Genomic DNA, 23,492 nt, shown 5'->3' with positions numbered 1-23,492 from the left:
AACACAGGGGTTTAAGGGTGTGAGGGGGGGGATAGTCGGAGCTCCACCTACAACCTAATCTTGAGATCCCTGTATCCAATACTTGTCCCACGGATCCCACACCACTTTGAACTTGTCCAGTTCATTGTCAATAGAGGCCGTCATATGTTCCATTGTACGTATTTCCCTAATTCTAGTTACTAAGTCGATGTGGGAGGGAGGGGCTGTCTGTCTCCATTTCCACGCTATCAACGTCTTAGCGGCTGTGAGAAAGTGTCGAAACAGTCGAGCTGGTGATTTCCCCAAAGACCTAGGGGGAACATTCAGGAGGTAATGAAGAGGATCTAAGGGAATATCCTGCTGCAACACCGCCAATGCCAAGTTCTTAACTTCCAACCAATACTGTTGTACCAGTGAACAGCTCCAGAAAATATGGAACAGATCTCCTCTCTGACTTCTACAACGCCAGCAATCCGACGGAATACCCGGATTGAAGCTATGCAGAAAGGCAGGGGTGTGGTACCAAAACATAAGGATTTTATATTGGTTTTCCTTATATGCAGTGCAGATGGAAGTTTTAGCTGCTTGCGACCAAATAATCTGCCACAATGAGAGAGGGATGGATTTATTCAGTAAGGCCTCCCACTTCAACATGTATCTATGCCCAGGCGGAGGGGAACCCTCCGGGGATAGCAATAATGCATAAATGGCTGAGATAAGCCCCCTAGTGGTGGTAGCATACCGACATAACCTTTCGAAGCTTGTAGGTGCAGTAACCCGCGTGGATCTAAAAGTTTGCTGCATGTAATGTCTGACCTGAAGATAGTGAAAGAACGCAGCGGAGGGAATATTATGATGTTTTTGAAAGTATGAAAACGGGTGAAGCTCTTGCGTGCGGGGATCAACCATATCAGCCAGGTGAAATACCTCAATTCCCGTCCACAATCGGACTATTCGGGAGGTAGTGCCCCCCGGAATAGTGGGCCGTGCGCGATTTGCACGCACCCATTGACTTCAAGTATAGGACATGTCGTGAGTTTCACACAGCGCACATACGCTGCGTGAAATTCACTGACAGTCTGAACGGCCCCATTCACAAACATAGGTTCGTGCTACGCTCGTGAATATCACACGCGTAGCACGGATGTATAACACATTCATGTGAAAAGGCCTTAGGCTGGGGCTACACAGCAACTTTGGCCACGACGCAGGTCGCATGGCCAAAGATCGCAGTGTCGCGCTGGTTACAGTTGCAAGAAATCCAAAATTTATGTCTTGCAACTGTCCTGTCGCGGCAACCTGCGGGTGACACTGTGATAACACAGCACTCTTTGGATGTGGGACCTATGTCATGGCAAAAGTCTGCATGTAGCACTAGCCTTATTTTGTTGCATGAACTCTGCCGGTCCTGAGCTCAGATTTGTATTGCCACATTTCTGTTTATCAATTCTGGTGCCTCACTTTTCAAACACCATCTGCAAGCTGTCAGCGGTTTCTGTAAGGCTGGATTCACACAACCTATTTTCAGGCGTAAACGAGGCGTCGAATTACGCCTGAAAACACGGCTCAAATACGTCGGCAAACATCTGCCCATTAATTTCAATGGGTTTGCCGACGTACTGTACCAATGACCTGTAATTTTACGCCTCGCTGTCAAAAGACGGCGCGTAAAATAACAGTGTCGTCAAAGTGGTGCAAAACACTTCTTGGTACGTAATTTCAGCCGTTTTTCATTGACTTCAATGAAGAACAGCTCCAAATTACGTCCGTAATTGACGCCTCGCAAAACGCGAGTACGAGCAATTACGTCTGCAATGCAGGAGCTGTTTTCTCCTGAAAACAGCTCCGTAATTTCAGCCGTAATTGACGTTATCGTGTGCACATACCCTTAGACTACTATGGGGGATATAGACTACTATGCAGGATTCCCTGCACAAAGCCCATAGCCTTGTGAGGCGTGTTTTTAAGTTGACCATTGCAAAATCCCTTAATATCCACCATCCGGCTTAGCCATAGCCAAATCTAATTGTGACACAGTACGTCCATGTTGCTGTCCTGAGGCATGACTGATACCTATCCATAACTCCCCTATGTAAAAATCTGTAGAAAGTTGGCAAAGTGAGTAGAATCGGATAGAGGGAGCAATGCTGTTTATGTTAGGGTATGTGCACACGAGAACTGGCTTTTACGTCTGAAAAGACAGACTGTTTTCAGGAGAAAACACCTGCGTCGTTTCAGACGTAAATGCTCCTCCTCGCATTATGCGAGGCGTCTTTGACGGCCGATCATTTGAGCTGTTCTTCATTGAATTCAATGAAGAACGGCTCAAATTACGTTTCAAAGAAGTGTCCTGCACTTCTTTGACGAGGCAGTCATTTTACGCGTCGTCGTTTGACAGCTGTCAAGCGACGACGCGTAAATGACAGGTCGTCGGCACAGTACGTCGGCAAACCCATTCAAATGAATGGGCAGATGTTTGCCGACGTATTGGAGCCATATTTTCAGGCGTAAATCGAGGCATAATACGCCTCAAAATAGTGAACCCAGCCTAACTGATAGAAGTGAATGTCAGTTACGGAAAAAACGTAGTACGAGAGCTACGCTGCTTCCGTAACTGCCATTCACTGCTATGGGCGTTACAGACGCAGCGCAGCTCAGCGAGCTATGCTGTTTTCTACTTACATGGTCAGAAATTACAAAAGGCAGCGGGAAAAGAGAAAGGTAGAACGGGGTTTAGGGGGCCCCGTTCTAGATGTAGGTGCGGATCCCAGAGTTGCGGCCCGCATCTGACATTTATATTACCGTGTTTCCCCGAAAGTAAGACAGTGTCTTACTTTCTTTTTATCCCCAAAATCCCCACTATGTCTTACTTTCGGGGTATGTCTTATATTGCGTTGCGTTGCTCGATTTTCTAGATAGTCACTGTTCATGGTGCTGAAAGAGTTAAACTGTTTCAGCACCATGGACAGTGACTTCCGATCCCAATAAACATGAACCTGTCAAAAAAAAAGAAGTTCTGACTTACCGATAACTCCCGGCGTCTTCCTCCAGTCTGACCTCCCGGGATGACAATTCAGGCCAAGTGACAGCTCCAGCCAATCACAGGCCAAGCACAGCCTGCAGCGGTCACATGGACTGGCGCGTCATCCAGGGAGGTGGGGCCCGATGTCGAGAGGCGCGTCACCAAGGACGCGTCACCAAGGCAACGGCCGGGAAGTTCTCGGTAAGTACGAACTTTTTCTTTTTTTCACGGCATTCACTGTCGAGGGTGCTGAAAGAGTTAGCTCTTTCAGCACCTTGGACAGTGACGGGCGGCGACTAGACTCATCTCTATGATGGCGGCTGCGCGAAAATCACGCAGCCGCGCATCAGAAATACTCCCGTGTTTCCCCGAAAGTAAGACATATGTCTTACTTTCGGGGTACGGCTTATATTAGCCGACCCCCCTGAAACCCCCGATACGTCTTACAATCGGGGGTGTCTTACTATCGGGGAAACACGGTATATCTTGTGGATATGCCATAAATGTCCCTGATGGGAAAACCCCTTTAACTTAAGATCCTAAAGTTTTTCCAGATATGGGCGAGTTACAGCTCCCTTACCCATCTGTATACAGACTACAATCAAAGAACTTGTTAAATACACAATTTGGTATCCTACACACAAAATTGGGGGTGATTTACCTTAAAAACCAAAAAGTGCCTGAACTCAGAGCATCTATGGACTCACTGGCCTACCTTACCGTCTCCCCTCTACCCTCCCTTTCTTGTTCAATTTGCATAAGACGCTTAAGAAATCACCATCCTATGTCACATTACTTTGACATCTTGATATATTTCTATGTAATATTACTTTGATATCTTGGTATATCACCTAAGGCATCTTGTCCCTAAATGTACTACCATAACTTACTGGTTGTGTAAAAAAATAAATGTGATCATAACGCACTCTTTCGAACCACAATGTGTAAATTAACAGGTAGTTCAGAAGCAGAAAAAAATATTTCCTTCGAATCCAACCCTTGTCACGTATTAATGTTTCACTCCTAAACTAAAGGGGATTGCAAGATTTATTCTCCAAAATGTATTCTCTCTAGCGACAACTCGTTCCCGAATGACACTCATAGACTACTGGAATTTTCTTGTTTATTCTTTTATTGATGAACAGTACGATTTGTAACAATGGACATGTAATACAAAGAGCAGTAATTTACAAGGACAGGGGTAATATACAGATTATCAGACTGCAAATAATGTTTTGTTTGTACACCATAAATTCTGCACACATTGTAGCAGCTGCAAACTGACCACATTGACCAAGAAACCCGAGGACAGTTCCAGCACTTATATGGTTATTTAGGTTTTACTCTGCTCAAGTTAAGATTAATCCTATGAAAATCGTATAATTTAACAACAGCTAAGTATTGTACTAACTAGTTCCTCAAACATTTATATGTATGGTGGATGGCAGAAGTAGCTCATTTACCATGGGATTAGCCCTCAATTCTTCATTTAAATAAAACAATTAGGACAAGAGCAAGAAACTACACAACTACTGAACTTTTAATATAGATCCCAAAATCACAATGATACCAGTGCACCATGGTCTGTCACCACTAAGGCTAGCTGCGGGTGGCCGTAATACACTTGCACTTTGTCTGTATGGAAGACCGTCTTCCCCCCCCCCCCCCCCCAAACCTGGAGTTCTGTTAGGAATCATGGGGGTCTGGGTCTTGCAGATGTAATGCAAATGTTACAATGTGGCCATATGAAACTGAATTACAATCTTGCAAAGCCTGACAGTATAATTGTGTGTAGTCAGGTAGTCACACTATATTACACTTACGCCAGCACACAGAGATCCTGGCCCTGTCTCTGGGGCTATCCTATATTAGAGACAAGGGCTTTGTTTACCTTTTCAGTGCCAGAGACTTGTAACATTGCCTTGGACTGAAAGGCAAAGTCTTTTTCAAAATGAAGATTGACTTGGATAAAAAAAAAAAATACAAATGAATGAAAATAATTTGACAAAAGACAATGTTTATAGCCCAAAGAACGATGACACTTTTGCTGTCCTAGAAGGGATGTGCACCAACGAATATAGTGAGTCTCAGCACTGAGCTGGAGCGGTAGCTCAGGAGGGAATTAGAGGTCAGCATTTCAAGATCCAGAACAAACTGCTGTGGACCTTTGACAGGTCGTGCCAGGACAAGCATCGCACTGATGTTATTTATTTGCTGTAAGAGAAAGAGAGATCAGTTTTATTTTAATTCAAGATGAGCAAACCGTTCAGAAACAATGTTCTAAAGGTTTCCATCTCAGGCTTGGGCTATAACGGCATGCTGGCTGTAAGAAAATATACCGAAATCTATTTTCCAGTTGTGATTTTGTTCTACTATACACCACGTTCTACAGGACTCATGTACACACTAAAGCTGTTTTTATGGACCTGCTATGATGGCACATGGAGTCCCTATAGACCCTTGCACTATATTTTCCCATAAAAGGAATGCGTCTAGGGAAGAATACCTCAGTAATACGGCATCCAATTCTGCATGCCATGTTTTTTTATTTTCATATGTATTCTGAGAAAATAATTTTGTTTGGCTCCATGTACAATCAGAGATACAATATGGGCCCATAGCAGGCTATAGTCGTCATATTGCAGATCTATAATACAGCTGTGTGTAAAAGCCCATAGAGTTAATAGAAATGTGCTGCTATCTCTGTATGATTGTAATTGAAAGTGGCCAGATTGAGTAGCACAAGTGATGTCACCCATGGGAGGTGACTATACATGCCAAGCCCTGGCCTTTTACTTACATAAAAGGCCAGACTTTCAAAATAATGGAACAGTTTTCTACTGCACAACACAGTTACATCATTAGGTTTGGCAATATATAATCAAAAAGACACAAGGCAAGACCACTTACTAATACAGGAGCAGGTTAAAACACCACTTCCCAACAGGATGCAGACAGGCCACAATTGCTATATAGAGGGAGATTGCACAGGTGAAGATACTGATAAACAGTCACTCACGTCTACTATTCATCAGATGGGTGGTCGCTTAGTATAAACATTGCACACAGACATAGCTTCTATAAGGGTATGTTCACACGCCCTATTTACGCGTTTTACGCCTTGAATTACGCCCGAAAAAACGTCTCCAAACCGTCTGCAAACATCTGCCCATTTAATTCAATGGGTCTTACGGTGTTCTGTGCAGACAGGATTTTTTTTTACGCGCCGCTGTCAAAAGACGGCACGTAAAAAGACGCCCGACTCAAAGAAGTGCATGTCACTTCTTGGGACGTAATTGGAGCCGTTTTTCATTGACTCCAATGAAAACCAGCTCCAATTACGTCCGTAAAAGCCACCGCGAAAAACGCGTGCACTTGTCAAAACATCTGAAATTCAGGAGCTGTTTTCGCCTGAAAACAGCTCCGTAATTTCAGACGTAATTGGCGTTGCCGTGTGAACATACCCTAACAGTGCCAGTCGCACGGCTGTGTGTAGTGCATCATGCTTGCCCATCGTATTCCATCATGCAGGCTTCCCAGCACATATCAAGTGCACCACACCAAGCACTGGCAGACTGTCCTCCGCCAGCATTCACTAGGCCTGGCTGCATTCTGAAATGTTTATCAAGGATATTTTGAGGTATCAGTTGATATTTTGGCTAAGATACGCAAGCTCGCAACCCACGTCAAGGGTCCTCATCGTCTTGCGAGTCCCTACACTAAACCACTTCACTCTCCACATTTAAAATAGCTACGCGAGGTAGGGGGCTCGCAAGACGATGAGGGCCCTTGATGTGGGTTGTGAGTTTGGACTCATAAGCGGAATGTGAGGAGGGATTTAAATGAGTAAAATGCAAATTATACACTAATCTGCTTAGCTCCTCCAGCTCTGTAAAATTCTGCCTGCAGATCGAACACAATGCAATGTGACAAGCTCACTTTAAAGTGTCACTCACCCTAATGTAGAAGTCTCCCTGTTCATTTCCTGACCGAATCTGGAAGGTATTGTATGCTCCAGGATACACGCTGGTTGCCTGGATTTGGAATATGTCAGAGGGAACACTTCGGTCGGATGTGATGCTCATGTACCGATACACTATTGAACCAGGCTCATCATTGCATACTGGGTTGCTGCCTGGACACATACAGCGACTGCAAAGTAAAATCACAGTTCCATTGTATAAATAAAATCAGACTGACATTGCAGCAATTTGCTGACCTGTACAATAAAATGTAAAAAAAAAGTTCAAAAGAATAATGAAATGGTTAAATATAGCTGGGTGGGAGCAAACTTGGCAGCCAATGAATTTCACATTCTTTGCAGTTGGCCATGTCTCTGCTGTTTATGGGGTTGCCCAGTCCCAAAAAATTGATGGCTTATTTCAGGATAGGCCATTAATATCTGATCAGTCGGGGTCCTACTAATGGCACCCCTGCTAATTAGCGGTTTTGAAGGGCCCACAGAGCTCGTATGCCCCTTTATTTCCTTTTCTCACACTGAATCACCGACACACTTCTAGCGGCGATTCAAATTATTACAGCCTTCTCCTATTCACTTCAATGGGGGAAGGCTGTAATACTGTGAACCGCCGCTACAAGTGTGTCGGCGATTCATAGAGTAACCAGTAAAGGAAATGAAGGGGAAGCAGTACGAGCGCTGCGGCCCCTTCAAAACAGCCGATCAGCGGGTGTGCCAGGAGTCGGACCCTGACTGGTCAGATATTGATGGCCTAAACTGAGGACAGGCCATACATTTTTTGGGACTAGACAACTCCTTTAATGGGGCTTTCCAGGATTAGGAAGAAAAAAGTGTGTGGGTTTTTCTTTCAAAAACAGTGCCACTTTTGTCCATGGGCTGTGGCTGGTATTGCAACGGCCAAAACATCGGAGGCAGAACGCCTCCAAACATCTGCCCATTGATTTTAATAGGGAAAACGACGTTCTGTTCCGACGGGAATTTTTAACACGGCCATTTTGAAAAAGGGTCGCGTAAAAAACCGCCTGCGAGAAAGGAGTGCATGTCACTTCTTTAGCCATTTTTGGAGCCGTTTTTCATTGACTCTATAGAAAAACCACTCCAAAAACCGCAGCGCAAAACGCGAGTAGTTTAAAAAACATATGAAAATTAGGAGCAGTTTTCCCTTGAAAACAGCTCCGTATTTTCAGACGTTTTTGATTTTGTGTGTGCACATACCCTAAGGCAACTACTGGTAAATCAGTAATGGCAATACAATCTAATTAACCCATTGAAAGACCAGCAAAATCCACACAAGATCTTTCCTCAGGCGTTTATAATATGATATGTATATATGTATATATGTATTTTCCATTTACTCGCCCCACAAGTTGCAATAATATTGGTATATGGCCCTGTACAGTGTGTATGATCCTAACATTACGTAATCAGAAATACTGGGGAATCTGCCCCAGCATTATGTTAGGAATGAGCAGCCAGCTCTGGGCAGACTTGCAGGATTTTGGGATACCTATTTAATGAGTGACTTATCTGTGTGAAATGAGTCTATAACTTAGTTATTATAATTGTTTGTAATCCATCTTTGCTGACTCACTTGTCAGATACTTGTATATAGGGCTCAATGCAAAGGTTTTTTTCCACACAGCGGTATCCTCCATGGAAGTTGATGCAGGTTTGGTCATCTGTGCAGGTGTCAGTTCCTGTTTCACATTCGTTGATATCTGTTAAGAAAATCAAGAAAAAATGGTCACATGTCAAAAGCAGCAAACACAAGTCAATATTAAAAGTATTTTCCCAGCCAATAGACCATTAAAAGGTTAAAGTGTAGCTAAACGTTTGACAAACTTCTGACATGTCATAGTGACATGTCAGAAGTTCGTATTGGTGGGGTCCGAGCACTAAGACCCCCACTAATCGCTAGAATGAAGCAGCTGAAGTGCTCGTGTGAGCGCTCAGCCACTTCATGTCTGTACGGCTTTTTCCGGAAATAAATATCGGTGTACGGTCTCAATAGAAAGTCTATGAGCCCGTACTCCAATACATCGGCTTTCCGGAAAAAGCTGAACAGACAAAAATCGTCTGAGCGCTCACACGAGCGCTTCAGCTATTTCGTTCTAGAGATTGGTGGGAGTCTCAGTGCTCGGACTCCCACCAATCCAAACTTCTGACATGTCACTATGACATGTCAGAAGTTTGTCAAAAGTTTAGCTACACTTTAAGAAACAGTCTTGCTACTACTGGAATCTCCTAACACAAATTTACTGTACATTCCTAGAACTACCGAATTTCTCTGTGTGCAAGTCATCAGCAAAGGAATCATTACCTGGGTTGCATATTCCTGAGTTCTGAGTGTGCCGGATAATTGGAATAGTCTAAAGCAGGGATCTCAAGCACGTGGCCCGTGGACCCGCATGCGGCCCCTGGGGCTGTCATCTGCGGCCCGCGGGACACAGAACCGCAAGTACAGACTCTGCTCCGGGACTCTGGAATTCCCTGACATCGCTGTCCACATATGGACAGCAATGTCTGGGGCTTCCCCAGAGCGGAGTCCCGGGCAGAACGCTAGTATAGGCTCTGCTCCTGGACTCTGTGGAATTCCCTGACATCGCTGTCCATTTATGGACTGTGTCAGGGTCTTCCCCAGAGCGGAGTCCCGGGCAGAGCGCTATATAGGCTCCGGGACCCTGTGGAATTCCCTGACATCGCTGTCCATATATGGAAAGTGTTGTCAGGGTTTTCCCCAGAGCGGAGTCCCGCGCAGAGCGCTAGTATTGGCTCTGCTCCAGGACTCGGTGGAATCTTCTGACATCGCTGTCCACATATGGACAGCGATGTCTGGGGCTTCCCCAGAGCTGGAGTCCCGGACAGAGCTCTAGTATAGGCTCTTCTCTGGGACTCTGGGGAAGCCTCTGACATCGCTGTCCTTACATCGACAGTGATGTCCGGGGCTTCCCCAGAGCAGGAGTCCCAGTGATGTCATGAGCACAGCTGGAGTCCCAGGAAGAGCCTACTAGCGCTCTGCCCGGGACTCCAGCTCTGGGGTTGCCCCTGACATCCATGTCCATATATGGACAGTTATGTCAGGAGCAGAGCTGGAATCCCAGTCAGAGTGCTAGAAGCGGCTCTGCTCCGGGACTCCAGCTCTGGGAAAGCCCCTGACAGCACTGTCCATATATGGACACTGATGTTAATGGCTTCCCCAGAGTTCCGGCGCAGAGCCTATACTAGTGCTCTGCTCTGGGACTCCAGCTCTGGGGTTGCCCCTGATATCACATTTCGGTCCAGGAGGATCCCCTGACGTCACTGTGTATGGACAGTGACGTCAGGTGCTCCAAAAGTAAAGGAATCCCCAGCCAAAGCGTCGGCAACACTCTGGCTGGGGATTCCACTCCTAGAGGGAGCCCCAATGAAGCTATCTACTTGGGATGTGTGTGGCATTATTTGTAAAGGGCACTGTGGCAGCATCTGCGGAGGGCACTGTGGCAGCATCTGCGGAGGGCACTGTGGCAGCATCTGCGGAGGGCACTGTGGCAGCATCTACGGAGTTCACTGTGGCATTATCTACAGAGGGCTTTGTTGCACTATCTAAAAAGGGGCTGCCCAATCTTGACATGTGTGTCTGCCAAACGCTGCCAACTGAGCGGCTAGACTGCATTTAGCAACACTTAAACTGGATTGTTGAAATTAGCACGTGGAGAATTCTCTCAAATTTTAAACCTAGCGGTGTTATTATAGTAATCTAGTATTATTATTATTATAGTAATATAGTGTTATAGTAGATCAAATAACTAATTGAATAACAATAATTTTGTATTGTATCAAATTTGAAAGTAATGCGGCCCGTCAACTTCCCATTTTGTCTATATGTCGCCCACTTACCTGGCGAGTTTGAGACCCCTGGTCTAAAGCATCATCAGACACTTCTTACTGACCGATCTCTTAAAAGTTGGATATTTCGACCAATAGCTGTTGGCACCATCTAAAGTAAATGTATAGCAGTATATATTCATGACTGTCTTCTCTAGATTATAGTTGTGTTGAACAAGAGAAAATTGGAGTGTGTTGGATTTTTTCTTAAATCGGTGACTGATCGCTTGTACACCGGATGGCTAATAAGTATGATATCTATTGCCATCTTAGAAGGTAGGCATTCAGAGACAGGAAATTAATTAGCAAGTGTGCATTGTAAATGTCCTGACTTCTCGAGGCCACACCGAGGGACATTGCTGGTTAGCTAAGGCAAGGCATAATAAGATGTTACCATGGTATCAGATGTTTATATACAATTCATTGCTTGACTATTAACCCCTTCAGGACTGAGCCTGTTTTGGCCTTCAGGACGAAGCCGATTTTTCAAATCTGACATGTGTCACTTTATGTGGTAATAACTCCGGAATGCTTTTACCTATCCAAGCGATTCTGAGATTGTTTTCTCGTGACATATTGTACTTTATGTTAGTGAAAAAATTTGGTTGATAAATTCAATATTTATTTGTAAAAAACACCAAGATTTGGAGAAAATTTGCAAAAATTAGCATTTTTCTCAATTTAAATGTATCTGCTTGTGAAACAGATAGTAATACCACACAAAATAGTCACTAGTTAACATCACCCATATGTCTACTTTATGTTTGCATCGTTTTTTGAACATTGTTTTATTTTTCTAGGACGTTACAAGACTTAGAACTTTAGCAGCGATTTCTCATATTTTCAAGAAAATTTCAAAAGGTGATTTTTACAAGGACCAGTTCAGTTCTGAAGTGGCTTTGAAGACCTTATATATTAGAAAGTCCCCATAAATCACCCCATTTTGAAAACTGGACCCCTCAAAGTATTCAAAACAGCATTCAGAAAGTGTATTAACCCTTTAGGCGTTTCACAGGAATTAAAGCAAAGTAGAGGTGAAAGTTACAAATTTCATTTTTTTTTTACAAAATTCATTTGTAATAATTTTTTTTCTATACCACAGGAGGTTTTACCCGAGAAATTTAACTTATTTTTTATTGCCCAGATTCTGCAGTTTTTAGAAATACCCCACATGTGGCCCTAGTGCGGTCATGGACTGAAACACCGGCCTCAGAAGCAAAGGAGCACCTAGTGGATTTTGGGGCCTCCTTTTTTTTAGCATATATTTTAGGTACCATGTCAGGTTTGAAGAGGTCTTGTGGGGCCAAAACAATAAAGACCCCCAAAAGTGACCTCATTTTGGAAACTACACCCCTCAGGGAATTTATCTAGGGGTATAATTAGCATTTTGAACCCACAGTTTTTTTTGCTAAATTTATTTGAATTAGTTTGTGAAGGTGAAAATCTACTTTTTTTCTGAAAAAACGTAGAAATTTGTAATTTTTTCAAGGAATAAAAGAGAAAAAACACCCCAACATATGTAAAGCAATTTCTCCTGATTATAGCAATACCCCATATGTGGTAATAAACTGCTGTTTGGACCCACAGCAGGACTCAGAAGGGAAGGAGCACCATTTGGATTTTGAAATTCTGATTTTGCTGGTATAGTTTTCAGTGCCGTGTCGCGTTTGAATTGCACTGGAGGGAACAAAATAGTGGAATCCCCCGGAAAGTGACCCCATTTTGGAAACTACACTCATCAAGGAATTTTTCTAGGGGTAAAGTTAGCATTTTGACCACACGGTTGTTTTGCTGAATTCATTGGAATTATTCTGTAAAGGTAAAAATCGACTTTTTTTCTGAAAAAAGGTAGCCATTTTTAATTTTTACAAGGAATAAAGGCGAAAAAGCACCCAAACATTTCTAAAACCATTTCTCCCGATTACGTAAATACGCCATATGTGGTAATAAAGTGCTGTTTGGACCCACAGCGGGGCTTAGAAGGCAAGGAGCGCTATTTGGCTTTGGGAGCTCAAATTTAGCTGAAATGGTTTTTGGGTGCCATGTCGCATTTGCAAAGCCCCTGAGAGGCCAAAACAGTGGAAACCCACCAAAAGTGGAAATTACAACACTTAAAGAATCTATCTAGGGGTATAGTGGGCATTTAGACCCCACAAGTCTTTTGCAGGATTTATTAGAATTGGGCCATGAAAATGAATATCAACATTTCTTCCACTAAAATGTTGCATTTTTTTCAATTTCACAAAGGATAAAGGGGGTAAAAGCTGCCCAACATTTGTAAAGCAATTTCTCCCGAGTACGGCTATACCCCACGTGTGGTCATAAATAGTTTTTCATTAGAAAGTAATTAACCCTTTCTGGACTGATCCATTTTTTTCTTTTCATTTTTAGTTTTTTCCTCCCCGCGTTCGAAGAGCCACAACTTTTTTATTTTTCAGTCAATAGAGCGGTAAGAGGGCTTATTTATTGAGGGACGAGCGGTCGTTTTTATTGGTACCATTTTTTGGTACATACAACTGTTTGAGCACTTTTTATTACATTTTTAGCTAGAGCGAAGGTGACCAAAAAAACAGCGATTTTGCCGTTTTAAATTCTTTATTTTTCACGTGAGACGCTCCATACATCACCCCCCACACTAAGACATGCTATGTTGTGGTGCGCGAAGGGGTTAATGCGCAGCGCATGGTGCGGAGTGAAAATTACAATTTTCCACTCATATGCCACTTTAGTGCACTATATGTTATGCCCAGTTTGTGCCACTGAAGACAAATACCTCATAAAATATTAACCGGGTTCTCCCGGGTATGGCGATGCCATATCTGTGGACGTAAACTGGTGTTTGGGCACGCTGCAGGGCTCAGAAGGGAGGGAGCGTCATTTGGCTTTTGGGGCGCAGATGTAGCTTGGTAGTTGTTCTGTTTGGGGTTTTACTGGTGTTTCAGTTTGTAATGTGGGGGCATATGTAATCTGTGCGGGGTACATCAGGGTACATGTTATCTGTGCGGGGTACATCAGGGTACATGTTATCTGTGCGGAGTACATCAGGGTACATGTTATCTGTGCGGGGTACATCAGGGTATAATAAGAGGGTATAATAATGCAGTAAATAAATAATAATCCGCAGATATGTGACCGGTGTCGCACTGGTAAATGGCGCCCAATCTTATCTGCTTTTGGAACACTCCGCACATTTTGCATCGCCATATTCTGAGAGCCAGAACGGTTTTATTTTTTCTCCACCGGAGCTGTGTGAGGGTTTATTCTTTGCGGGACAATCTGTAGTTTTCATTGGTACCATTTTGGGGTACCAGAAATTTTTTTGATCACGTTTTATTCCATTTTTTGGCAAGCAAGGTGACCAAAAACCATCAATTCTGACAATGTTTTTTATTCGTTTTTTTATGGCCTTCACCCTGGGCTATAAATGACCATTATACTTTATTCTGCGGGTCGATACGATTACAGCGATACCAGATGTATATAATTTTGTTATGTTTTGCAGCGTTTGTGCAATAAAATCACTTATTTATAAAATAAATACATTTTTGTGTCACCCTATTCTGAGAGCCATAACGTTTTTATTTTTCAGTCAAAAAAGCGATGTAAGGGCTTGTTTTTTGCGGGACGGGATGTAGTTTGTATTGGTACCATTTTGGCGTACGTGCGACTTTTTGATCACTTTTTATTGTATATTTTGGGAGGGTTGGTAACCAAAAAATTGTGATTCGGGCACTGTTTTTTGTTTATTTTTTTTGCGGTGTTCACCGTGCTGGAAAAATAATATTACAGTTTTATAGTTGGGGTCGTTACGAACGCGGCGATACCAAATATGTGTACTTTTTTTAACGTGTTAATTTTTTTCCTATAATAAAAGACTTATTATAGGAAAAAAAGCATTCTTTGTTTATGTCACTTCTAACTTTTATTTTTACACTTTTTAAAAACATTTTTATTATCTTTTTTTTACTTTTTTTACTTGTCCCACTAGGGGACACTTAGACTGGCAGCTCTGATCGCTGCTGGAACACATTACACTACACACGTAGTGTAATGTGTTCTAACTGTCATTGTGACGTGACAGTCACACTGACAGGAAGCATCGGAGGACGGCCGGGGGCTGATCCTCCGAGGCTTCCGTACATGGCAACCCGGAGGTCATTGTCTGGCCTCTGGTTGCCATGATAAGGATCGCCAGCCCCCGCAAATACATGTGGGGGGCTGCCGATCCGCTGTAAACCTCTTCGATGTGGTGATCGCAATCGACCACCGCATCGAAGGGGTTAATTGCCGATTTCAGCGGCGACAGGCCGCTGATCGGCAACGGGGAGAGCAGGGCTGACACCCTGCACAGTTAACCGCCGCTGCGGTGTAGCGCCGCGCGGCGGTTAACTGTTAAAGCGCGGACGTAACTGTACGCCAAGGTGCGCAAAGTTACTGCTCACCTGGACGTACAGTTACGTCCAGGTGCGGGAAGGGGTTAAAAAAACAGAAGCCAGGATAAATAGGAGGAATGGGCTTGGCATAGAAACTCCAGTAAAAATAAAATAATTTTGTGGTTAAAACAGCACAATGGACTCCGGCGAGTCAATGCTATCTTGGTAAAACCAAGATGGATGTTCATTAGCCGAAAGACAAGACTCTACAAGATTAAAGGGAGTCTGTAACCAGATCTAAGTATTGAACTACCAACAGGCTATTATAGATTAGGCTAACCTGATTCTGATGTGTATTATATTTTTCTACAGAGTGCCTCCTTTGAAGAGAAAAAGCTTTAATTACATTTATGCAAATTAGCATTTTGGAAGAACGAGGGTGTCACCGTTGCTCCACAATGTTCTCTTGTCATTCCCCAGTTCAACTCCCCTCCCTCCCCCTGCTTCCTTTGATTGACAGGGGCCAGGCAGCGTACTAGGCGAATTCACGCTTGGCCACATAGTGTAGTGAACGCGCGTGTCCTTACATCCTAATGGGCGCATAAGTTGTGGTGATAGGCGTGGGGCGTTTCAAAACTTTTACCTCCAGTCTGTATGGAAACTACATTATTCTTCAGGACTGCATTCATATGGTCTGATGCAATATTGTTTTCACCTGTGTCCTTACCTGCAGGGTATTGAGGTAGGTTAATATTTTTGGGGGATTGTGTATTGGACTGCTTACCAGGGCAGCATCCCCTATGTGAATGAGTCATAGCAGCCATCTGCTTTTTTAAGTGTTTTTACTATGTCTTTGTGGAGTATTTTTTGTTAAATAAATAAATTCATACGCTTTATTATATCTCTTGTGTCTATAGACCGTTTTGCCATATACATACCCGTGTGTGTGTGATCTGACCCTTTCTACGCATTGCTCCAAAATGCTCATTTGCATAAATGTAATAAAAGCTTTTTGATGATGCTCTACAGATGTCCATCTGGGGCAGGGTCCCATTTCCTTCTCCCCCCACCACCAGGACCCTTCTTCCTCCCTATCGTGACACCTGCATCAGCAAGCCAGTTAATTCATACACCCACTGCAAAATCTCTATGACCCCGTTCCCTCCACTGCCAAACCGACTGTTCATGAAGCCAAGGGTATCTACTGGATGGATACACCATCTGCAACAGTTTTCCATCAAGTTGCACAGGAGCCAAATGTGTTTCTCTTGTGGCTTGCATGGTGTAGCATCCAGGCTTTTGCTAACTGTAGACAACACCTAGGATGCCATAGCATTAATGAAACTTGGCACTACAGTCAGAACCATATCGCTGGCAGTTGACACCAGGCTGAGAACAAATTGATTGGAACTTGGAACTTGGCACTACAGTCTGCTGTAGCAAACAGGTTTACAAGAGAACAGTATCCCTGACATAGCACCATGTTTATAAGCTCTGGCATCGGCCTTAAAGGGGTATTCCCATCTTGATAAATATACCTGTAAAGATTAACAACATAAAATTAGGCATTTTTCTAAATTCCTTTTTTTTTTTAAATGCTTTACTTTGCGAGATATCCTGGCTCCATCTTACTGACAGCCCCTCTTTGTTTATTGCTTGTTGCCTAGGGATCCGGCCACCACTACTTTCCTCTAGCGGTGGCCGCGCTTGCGCTGTTCTACCTTTTTATTTTGCAGTGAGGATGGCCTAGATCTCGGGAACGCGCATGCTAAAGCATGCGCAGTAGTTCCCTGCCCGACCACCTCTCTTGAGTTCTATTCAAATCTATAGGATGGCCCCGAGGCATGCGCAGCAGCCCTGGAGCCGTCCTGTGCTTGGCACTTCAGTAAAGTCCAGCCGAGTTAGCTGAGCCCTTATCAGAACTGGTATGTAACATTGTCTGTTACATACTTATGCTACACAGCAGCATGGACTGGCCGCGGTGTAAGCTGCACATAAATCAACTCTATCAGAAAGCGTCCTGCTCGGTCTTCTATGCTCTCATCTGCTGTAAGGAAGCCAGCCCTGTATCAGTGCGGGCTTTTGTACTGCCGACAGGAGCACAGGATATAGAGCAGGACACCCCACAGTCTAATGCACAATATGGTGCCCCAACACAGTATAATGCCCCTTTAGTGCCCCCCATAGAGTATAATAATATTTAATAATATATTATAACCCCTTCAATGACACAGTATTTTGTCCTCTAATTGTGCCCACACAGTATCATGCCCCCTAAGTGTTACACACAGTATATTGCCCCCTGTAATGCCCCTACACAGTATAATATCCACTCAGTGCCCCCCCCACCATATAATGCCCCCTTCCCCTGGCTGCTGCACACAGCCCCCCTTGTAGATAGTGCCCCCCTGTAGACAGTGCCATAATCCCCCACCTCCTCCTTGTAGACCGTGCCATACATCCCCCACCTCCCTCTTGTAGATCGTGCCATACAGCCCCCAACCTCCCGATTGTAGTCAGTGCCCCCAAACAAAAAAAAGTCTTACACACCTAGGCCCCGTTCCCATGACGAACTGAGCTGCTCCACGACGGGATCTTTGCGCCAGGAACTTTAAAGCAGATTTTGAATTGACAGCGTTGTTTAATCTTTTTTGCATTTTTTTTAAGCCGTTGAAGCTAATGCAAAAGACGCAGGCAAAAAAGCACCAAACGAGCGCGGCAGTTATTTTCTGCCTTCTATTAATTTTAATTGGAGGTCAGAGGTGGAAACCACTTGAAGACTATCAGCCCCCCAGTCACAGTAAAATAACCATCAGCCCCCACTCACAGTAAAATGCCCATCAGCCCCCCACTCACAGTAAAATGACCATCAGCCCGACACTCACAGATTCCCCTTGTAGATAGTGCCACACAGCCACCGATAGGTAGTGCCACACAGCCCCCTATAGTTAGGGCCACACAGCCCCCTATAGGTAGGGCCACACAGCCTCCTGTAGGTAGTGCCACAGAGCCCCCTTGTAGGTAGTGCCACACAGCCCCCTTGTAGGTAGTGCCACACAGCCCCCTTGTAGGTAGTGCCACACAGCCCCCTGTAGATAGTGCTACACTGCACCCTGTATGTAGTGCCACACAGCCCCTTTGTAGGTAGTGCCACACAGCACCCTGTAAGTAGTGCCACTCCCCACAGCCCCCTTGTAGGTAGTGCCACACTGCACCCTTGTAGGTAGTGCCATACAGTCCCCTTGCAGGTAGTGCCACACAGCCCCCTTGTAGGTAGTGTCACACAGCCCCCTGTAGATAGTGCCACACAGCCTCCTGTAGATAGTGCCACACAGCCCCCTTGTAGGTAGTGCCACACAGCACCCTGTAAGAAGTGCCACTCCACACAGCTCACTTGTTGGTAGTGCCACACTGCTCCCTTGTAGGTAGTGCCACATAGCCCCCTTGTAGGTAGTGCCACACAGCCCCCTTGTAGGTAGCACCCCCTTCCTGTAGATAGCACCATTGTAGCTCCCTGAAGGAGCGTAATCCCCCTGTGGCCAGGGATTCCGCTCCTGGAGCGCTCCGCTTGATGTCTCTGTCCAAATATGGACAGTGACATCAGGGGCAACTCTGTGGACGGGGATTCCGCTTCAGGAGTTGCCCCTGATGTCTGTAAAGGATTTGCCTGACACAGCTTCTGTGTTGACGCCCGTGGTTAATCAGCCTCCATCTGTGCCTAGGGCTGTTAGAGTGACTCGATCTGCTACCACTCAGGCTGGTAGGCTTAGGAGTGGGAGAACCTATCACAGCCTGGCCAGACGGTTCTAGCTCCCGACCTTGGTCTATGTATAGCTTCATTTGCTGCTTGTCCTTTGCCTGTGATTCTCTCTGGTTCCTGGCTCTGCCGTTCCTGTAATTTCTATTGACCTGCTCCATATTGACCCTGGCTTGATTGACTACTATTCTTCTGCTCTGCTTTTGTTACCACGTACTCTCCTGGTTTGACTCGGCTCGTTCACTACTCCTGTTGCTCACGGTGTTGCCGTGGGCAACTGCCCCACTTCCCTCTCTTCTGTGTACCCTGTCTTGTGGTGTCTGTCGTGCACATATTGAGTGTAGGGACCATCGCCCAGTTGTACGCCATCGCCTAGGACGGGCCGTGCAAGAAGGCAGGAACTGGGTTGCGGGTAGATTAGGGCTCACTTGTCCGTCTCCCTACCCCGTCATTACAATGTCACTGTCCATATATAGACAGAGACATCAAGCGCTCTGTCCAGGAGCAGAATCCCCGGCCACACAGGGATTCCGCTCCTTCAGGGAGCTACAGTGACACTAGTAGGTAGAAGAGGAGGGAGATACCTCCCTGCTCTGAAATAGTGGCATCGCTACCGCTATAGCAGGTGCAGTGGCTGCTAGCAGCACCGACGGCTATGGCGGGCCCATCCCGAAGGGCGGCACTGGCGCCCTCATGCCCGGTGTCGCCGCTATGGCTGCTACAGCTAGTCGCCGGGCCTGGGCGCTTCTGAAACAAGGGGAAAGGAGCCTGCGCAGCGCCCCCTTCCACCTGCTGGAGGGATGCACTCTGTGCAATGGCACAGGTTGCACACCCCTAAGGCCAGCCCTGATCACCCTCCCTGCTGCTGAGACATACCAGCACATAAAACATAGATACTTTCGCTTTTTCAACCTCCAGAGGCCGCCGTAGCTCCTTAGCTGTCTCCATTTCAACCGAGGGCGCCATACTATCTGTAAGAGATCGCAGTTCCCATAGCAACGGGCAATGCGTCCTGTGATCTTTCTGCCGGCACAACACTACAGTTCAGCAAATTTAACACACCAATAAATCTAAGTCCTCCTCCCCCCATTCCAGAAGCATAAGTTGAACATTTCTCTGACCATGTCTCTAACCAGTTAATTCCCATCACGATCCTCACCAACATGAAAGAGAGAGAAACATATAAAAAGCTGTTTTATCTTATGCAATTATTCAGGGCTGTCATCAGAAGTATCTAGGCCCCATACAGACAAATGGTCAGGGCCCCTTAGGTTATTTTCTATATCATCCTCCATCTTGGACATTCTTTTATCTATTAAATAAGACCTGCCCAACTAATATAAGAGTAATTATGCAGGTCCTGTGGGATGGCTACTGGGCAACAGGTGAGGCCCTTTTTGTACAGGGGCCCCTGACTGCAATACCACTTGTAATGACCCTATTGCAGCCCTGCCAGTATTTTGTCTATGGAGTGGGCAGCAGGTATCATACTGATAGGAATCATGTTGCATCTAGAAGGCTGGGAGTATTTGATAAAAATCAGAAGACAAGTCCAAACATGGCAGTTTTGCCTCACTAGACAAAACAAAGATAGTGTCTTCAATTAATAAAAAGATAAAACTTTTCTGTAGAAATTTACGGATGAACACACACAGAAGACGGAGAAAAATTTTTCCAGAAAAGTTCTATGTATCTGTCACCAAATTTGTCTTGGCTCCAGAGAAGAAAGCAAATTGAGCATTATTTCCCAAATCTCTTATTTTAGCGTTATTAGACATTGTAATGTCCGTGGCTGTGGGCCGTCAGCTCCAACCTCCCCCTGACAGCCGCAGCCACGAGTCGGCAAGCGCTGGCCCCAGCCTCCTCCTCAGGAGATGCCAGCGCTCGCATCCACTCACCTCAGCCGGATCCCGTAGTGTGTGCGCGCACGCTCGTACCTGCTCTTAAAGGGGCAGCACGCGCATCGGACCTAATGATGAACTTTGACCCGTGAGTACCCAGCCCCCTGCTTCTATGCCTGAGCGTTGTTGATGTTTCCTAAGTTTCTCTATGTGATGGCCTCCTAGTGTGTTCCAGTTTCCTGTACCTGTTCCTGTTCCTAGCATTCCATACTATCGTTTTCGATCACTGTGCTGTGCCAAAGTCGTGTCGTGCTGTATCCCACGTCTGACCTTCTTCACCTCGCCTGACGTCTACCTGCTGCCTAGTCCTAGCTGAGCCTGCTCTGCTGCTGTCTGAGCTGCCGCAGGTACCTATACGAACTATAGACATTCACCTGCGCCCTGTTGGGCAGCTGCCTTACCGCCAAGACGGTACGGCCCAGTGGGTCCACAGACCCTTCGTGACAGTACGCTCAGGCCATGGACCCCGCTGGTCGATTCAAGACCATGACGGCGTCTCAAGAGATGCGAGCGGATATGCTAGACCTCCGGTCTCAACAGGACCAGCTCCTCCAGGCGTTGAAGATTCTTGCACGTCGGCAGGAGGCACAAGCTGCTGTACCCCCTACTACAGCTCCTGGCAATGTTGATCCTTAGACTATACCTCTTGGCAGTATTGACCCGCGTGTTTCTTTGCTACTTCCTGACCGCTATGATGGAGAAGCAAGTACCTGTCGTGGATTTCTTAATCAATGCCAGATCTACTTCAGCCTGTATGCTAGGACATTTTCGTCTGATGGCACCAGGGTCGCTTTTATCATCTCTCTCCTCACTGGCAAGGCTCTTGCATGGGCGAACCCTATCTCGGAGAGACAAGGACCGGAGACCCGTGACTTCCAAGCCTTCCTCCGGACTTTTCGCATGGTGTTTGAGGAGCCTGGACAGGTCTCACCTGCAGCGTCCTCTTTGATTAACCTGCGCCAAGGAGACACCTCCGTGAGTGAGTACGCCATCCACTTCTGCACCCTGGCGGGATAACTGTTATGGAACAATGAGGCTCTGGTGTCTGCATTCTGGCATGGACTATCTTCTAGAATTAAGGACGAACTTGCCGCCCGGGATCTACTGTCTACCCTGGATGACCTCATCCTTCTCTCTGCCCGGATTGATATACGGATTCGAGAACGCCTCCAAGAGGTTCGACGGGAGGGAGTCCTTCCCAGTCTGGCTCCTACCTTGCAGCAACCCCTGCTGTCCTCAGATGTCAATCCTCCTAAGGAGTCGATAATAATGGACCAGTGTAAGTTATCTACCCAGGAGAGACAACGCAGACGCACATCTGGACTCCGTCTTTATTGCGGCCTCAGTGGCCATCTTGTGCGCCTGTGTCCCCAAAGATCCGAAAACCGAGGGTTGCTAGGAGTGACGACCTTAGGTAAAGATGGACTTCCGTCTAAATTGTCCATACCTGTGACCATAGTGTCCGGTGAGAGAACGCATCAGGTCTCTGCGTATCTGGACTCTTGTTCCGCTGCTAATTTTATCCGCAGACACCTGGTGGACCTTCTGCAATTGCCCACCACCCCTCTGGAGAGCCCGTTGACAGTTGCCTCAGTGAATGGACTAACTCTGCCAGACCCAGTTATAGCTATGACCAAGCCACTGAAGCTCCAAGTGGGAGCCCTTCACTCCAAACTTCTGCCTTTCTATGTGCTATCCAAAGTTGTTAACCCTGTGTTCCTGGGCCTGCCTTGGCTCTGACTGCATGCCTCAGTCCTGGACTGGAATTCTGGAGAGGTTCTCCAGTGGGGTCCTGAGTGTCAAGGTCGTTGCTGCATTATGCTGCATTTTCGGACGTCTTCAGCAAGAGGGAGGCGGAGACATTGCCTCCAAATCGGGCGTATGACTGCCCTATCGAACTGATTCCTGGTGCATCCCTTCTCCATGGTAGGGTATATCCTCTCTCCTTGCCAGAGACTATGTCCATGTCCGTCTATGTGAAAAAGAACTTGGAGAGAGGCTTCATACGAAAGTCTTCCTCCCCGGCAGGAGCTGACTTCTTCTTTGTCAAAAAGAAAGATGGCTCTCTTCGTCCTTGCATCGACTACCGTGGTCTCAACCAGATCACGGTGAAGAATAAATATCCGTTGCCACTGATCTCTGAACTGTTTGATCACATACGTGGTGCCAACATTTTTTCTAAACTAGACCTGCGTTGGGCTTACAACCTAGTCCGGATTCGCCAGGGTGATGAATGGAAGACGTCATTTAACACCCGTGATGGACACTAGGAGTATCTAGTAATGCCCTTCGGCCTGTGTAATGCTCCCGCATTCTTCCACCAGGAGTTTGTGAATGACATTTTCCGTGACCTCCTCTATGTTTGTGTTGTAGTCTACCTTGATGACATCTTGATTTTTTTCTCCAGATCCTATGACGCACCAGAGACATGTCCGTCAAGTCCTGCTGCGGTTAAGGGAGAATGGTCTGTACGCCAAGTTGGAGAAGTGCGTGTTTGACAAAGATGCTCTGCCCTTCCTGGGCTTCATCGTCTAGAATCGAGGTCTCGAGATGGATCCTGAGAAGATAAAGTCTGTTCTGGAATGGCCACGTCCTCAAGGCTTGAGGGCCATACTGT

At 45.8% G+C, this 23,492-nt stretch overlaps 1 protein-coding gene across 1 annotated transcript in view; it reads right to left on the bottom strand.

Annotated features, from left to right (window-relative positions):
* Positions 1-4,125: 4,125 nt before the first annotated feature.
* EFEMP2 (EGF containing fibulin extracellular matrix protein 2) overlaps positions 4,126-23,492 on the bottom strand; it is a 67,794-nt gene continuing 48,427 nt past the window's right edge. The window contains exons 9-11 of the mRNA XM_075836881.1: positions 8,572-8,698; positions 6,958-7,153; positions 4,126-5,215 (exon numbers count right to left, since the gene is read on the bottom strand). Of these exons, the coding sequence (XP_075692996.1) occupies positions 5,054-5,215; positions 6,958-7,153; positions 8,572-8,698 (485 nt within the window). The 3' untranslated portion in view covers positions 4,126-5,053. The remainder of the gene's footprint in view (positions 5,216-6,957; positions 7,154-8,571; positions 8,699-23,492) is intronic.

Source organism: Rhinoderma darwinii, chromosome 9, assembly GCF_050947455.1.
Source record: "Rhinoderma darwinii isolate aRhiDar2 chromosome 9, aRhiDar2.hap1, whole genome shotgun sequence".
Classification (NCBI taxonomy): domain Eukaryota; kingdom Metazoa; phylum Chordata; class Amphibia; order Anura; family Rhinodermatidae; genus Rhinoderma; species Rhinoderma darwinii.
This window is presented reverse-complemented; position numbering and strand designations above follow the sequence as displayed.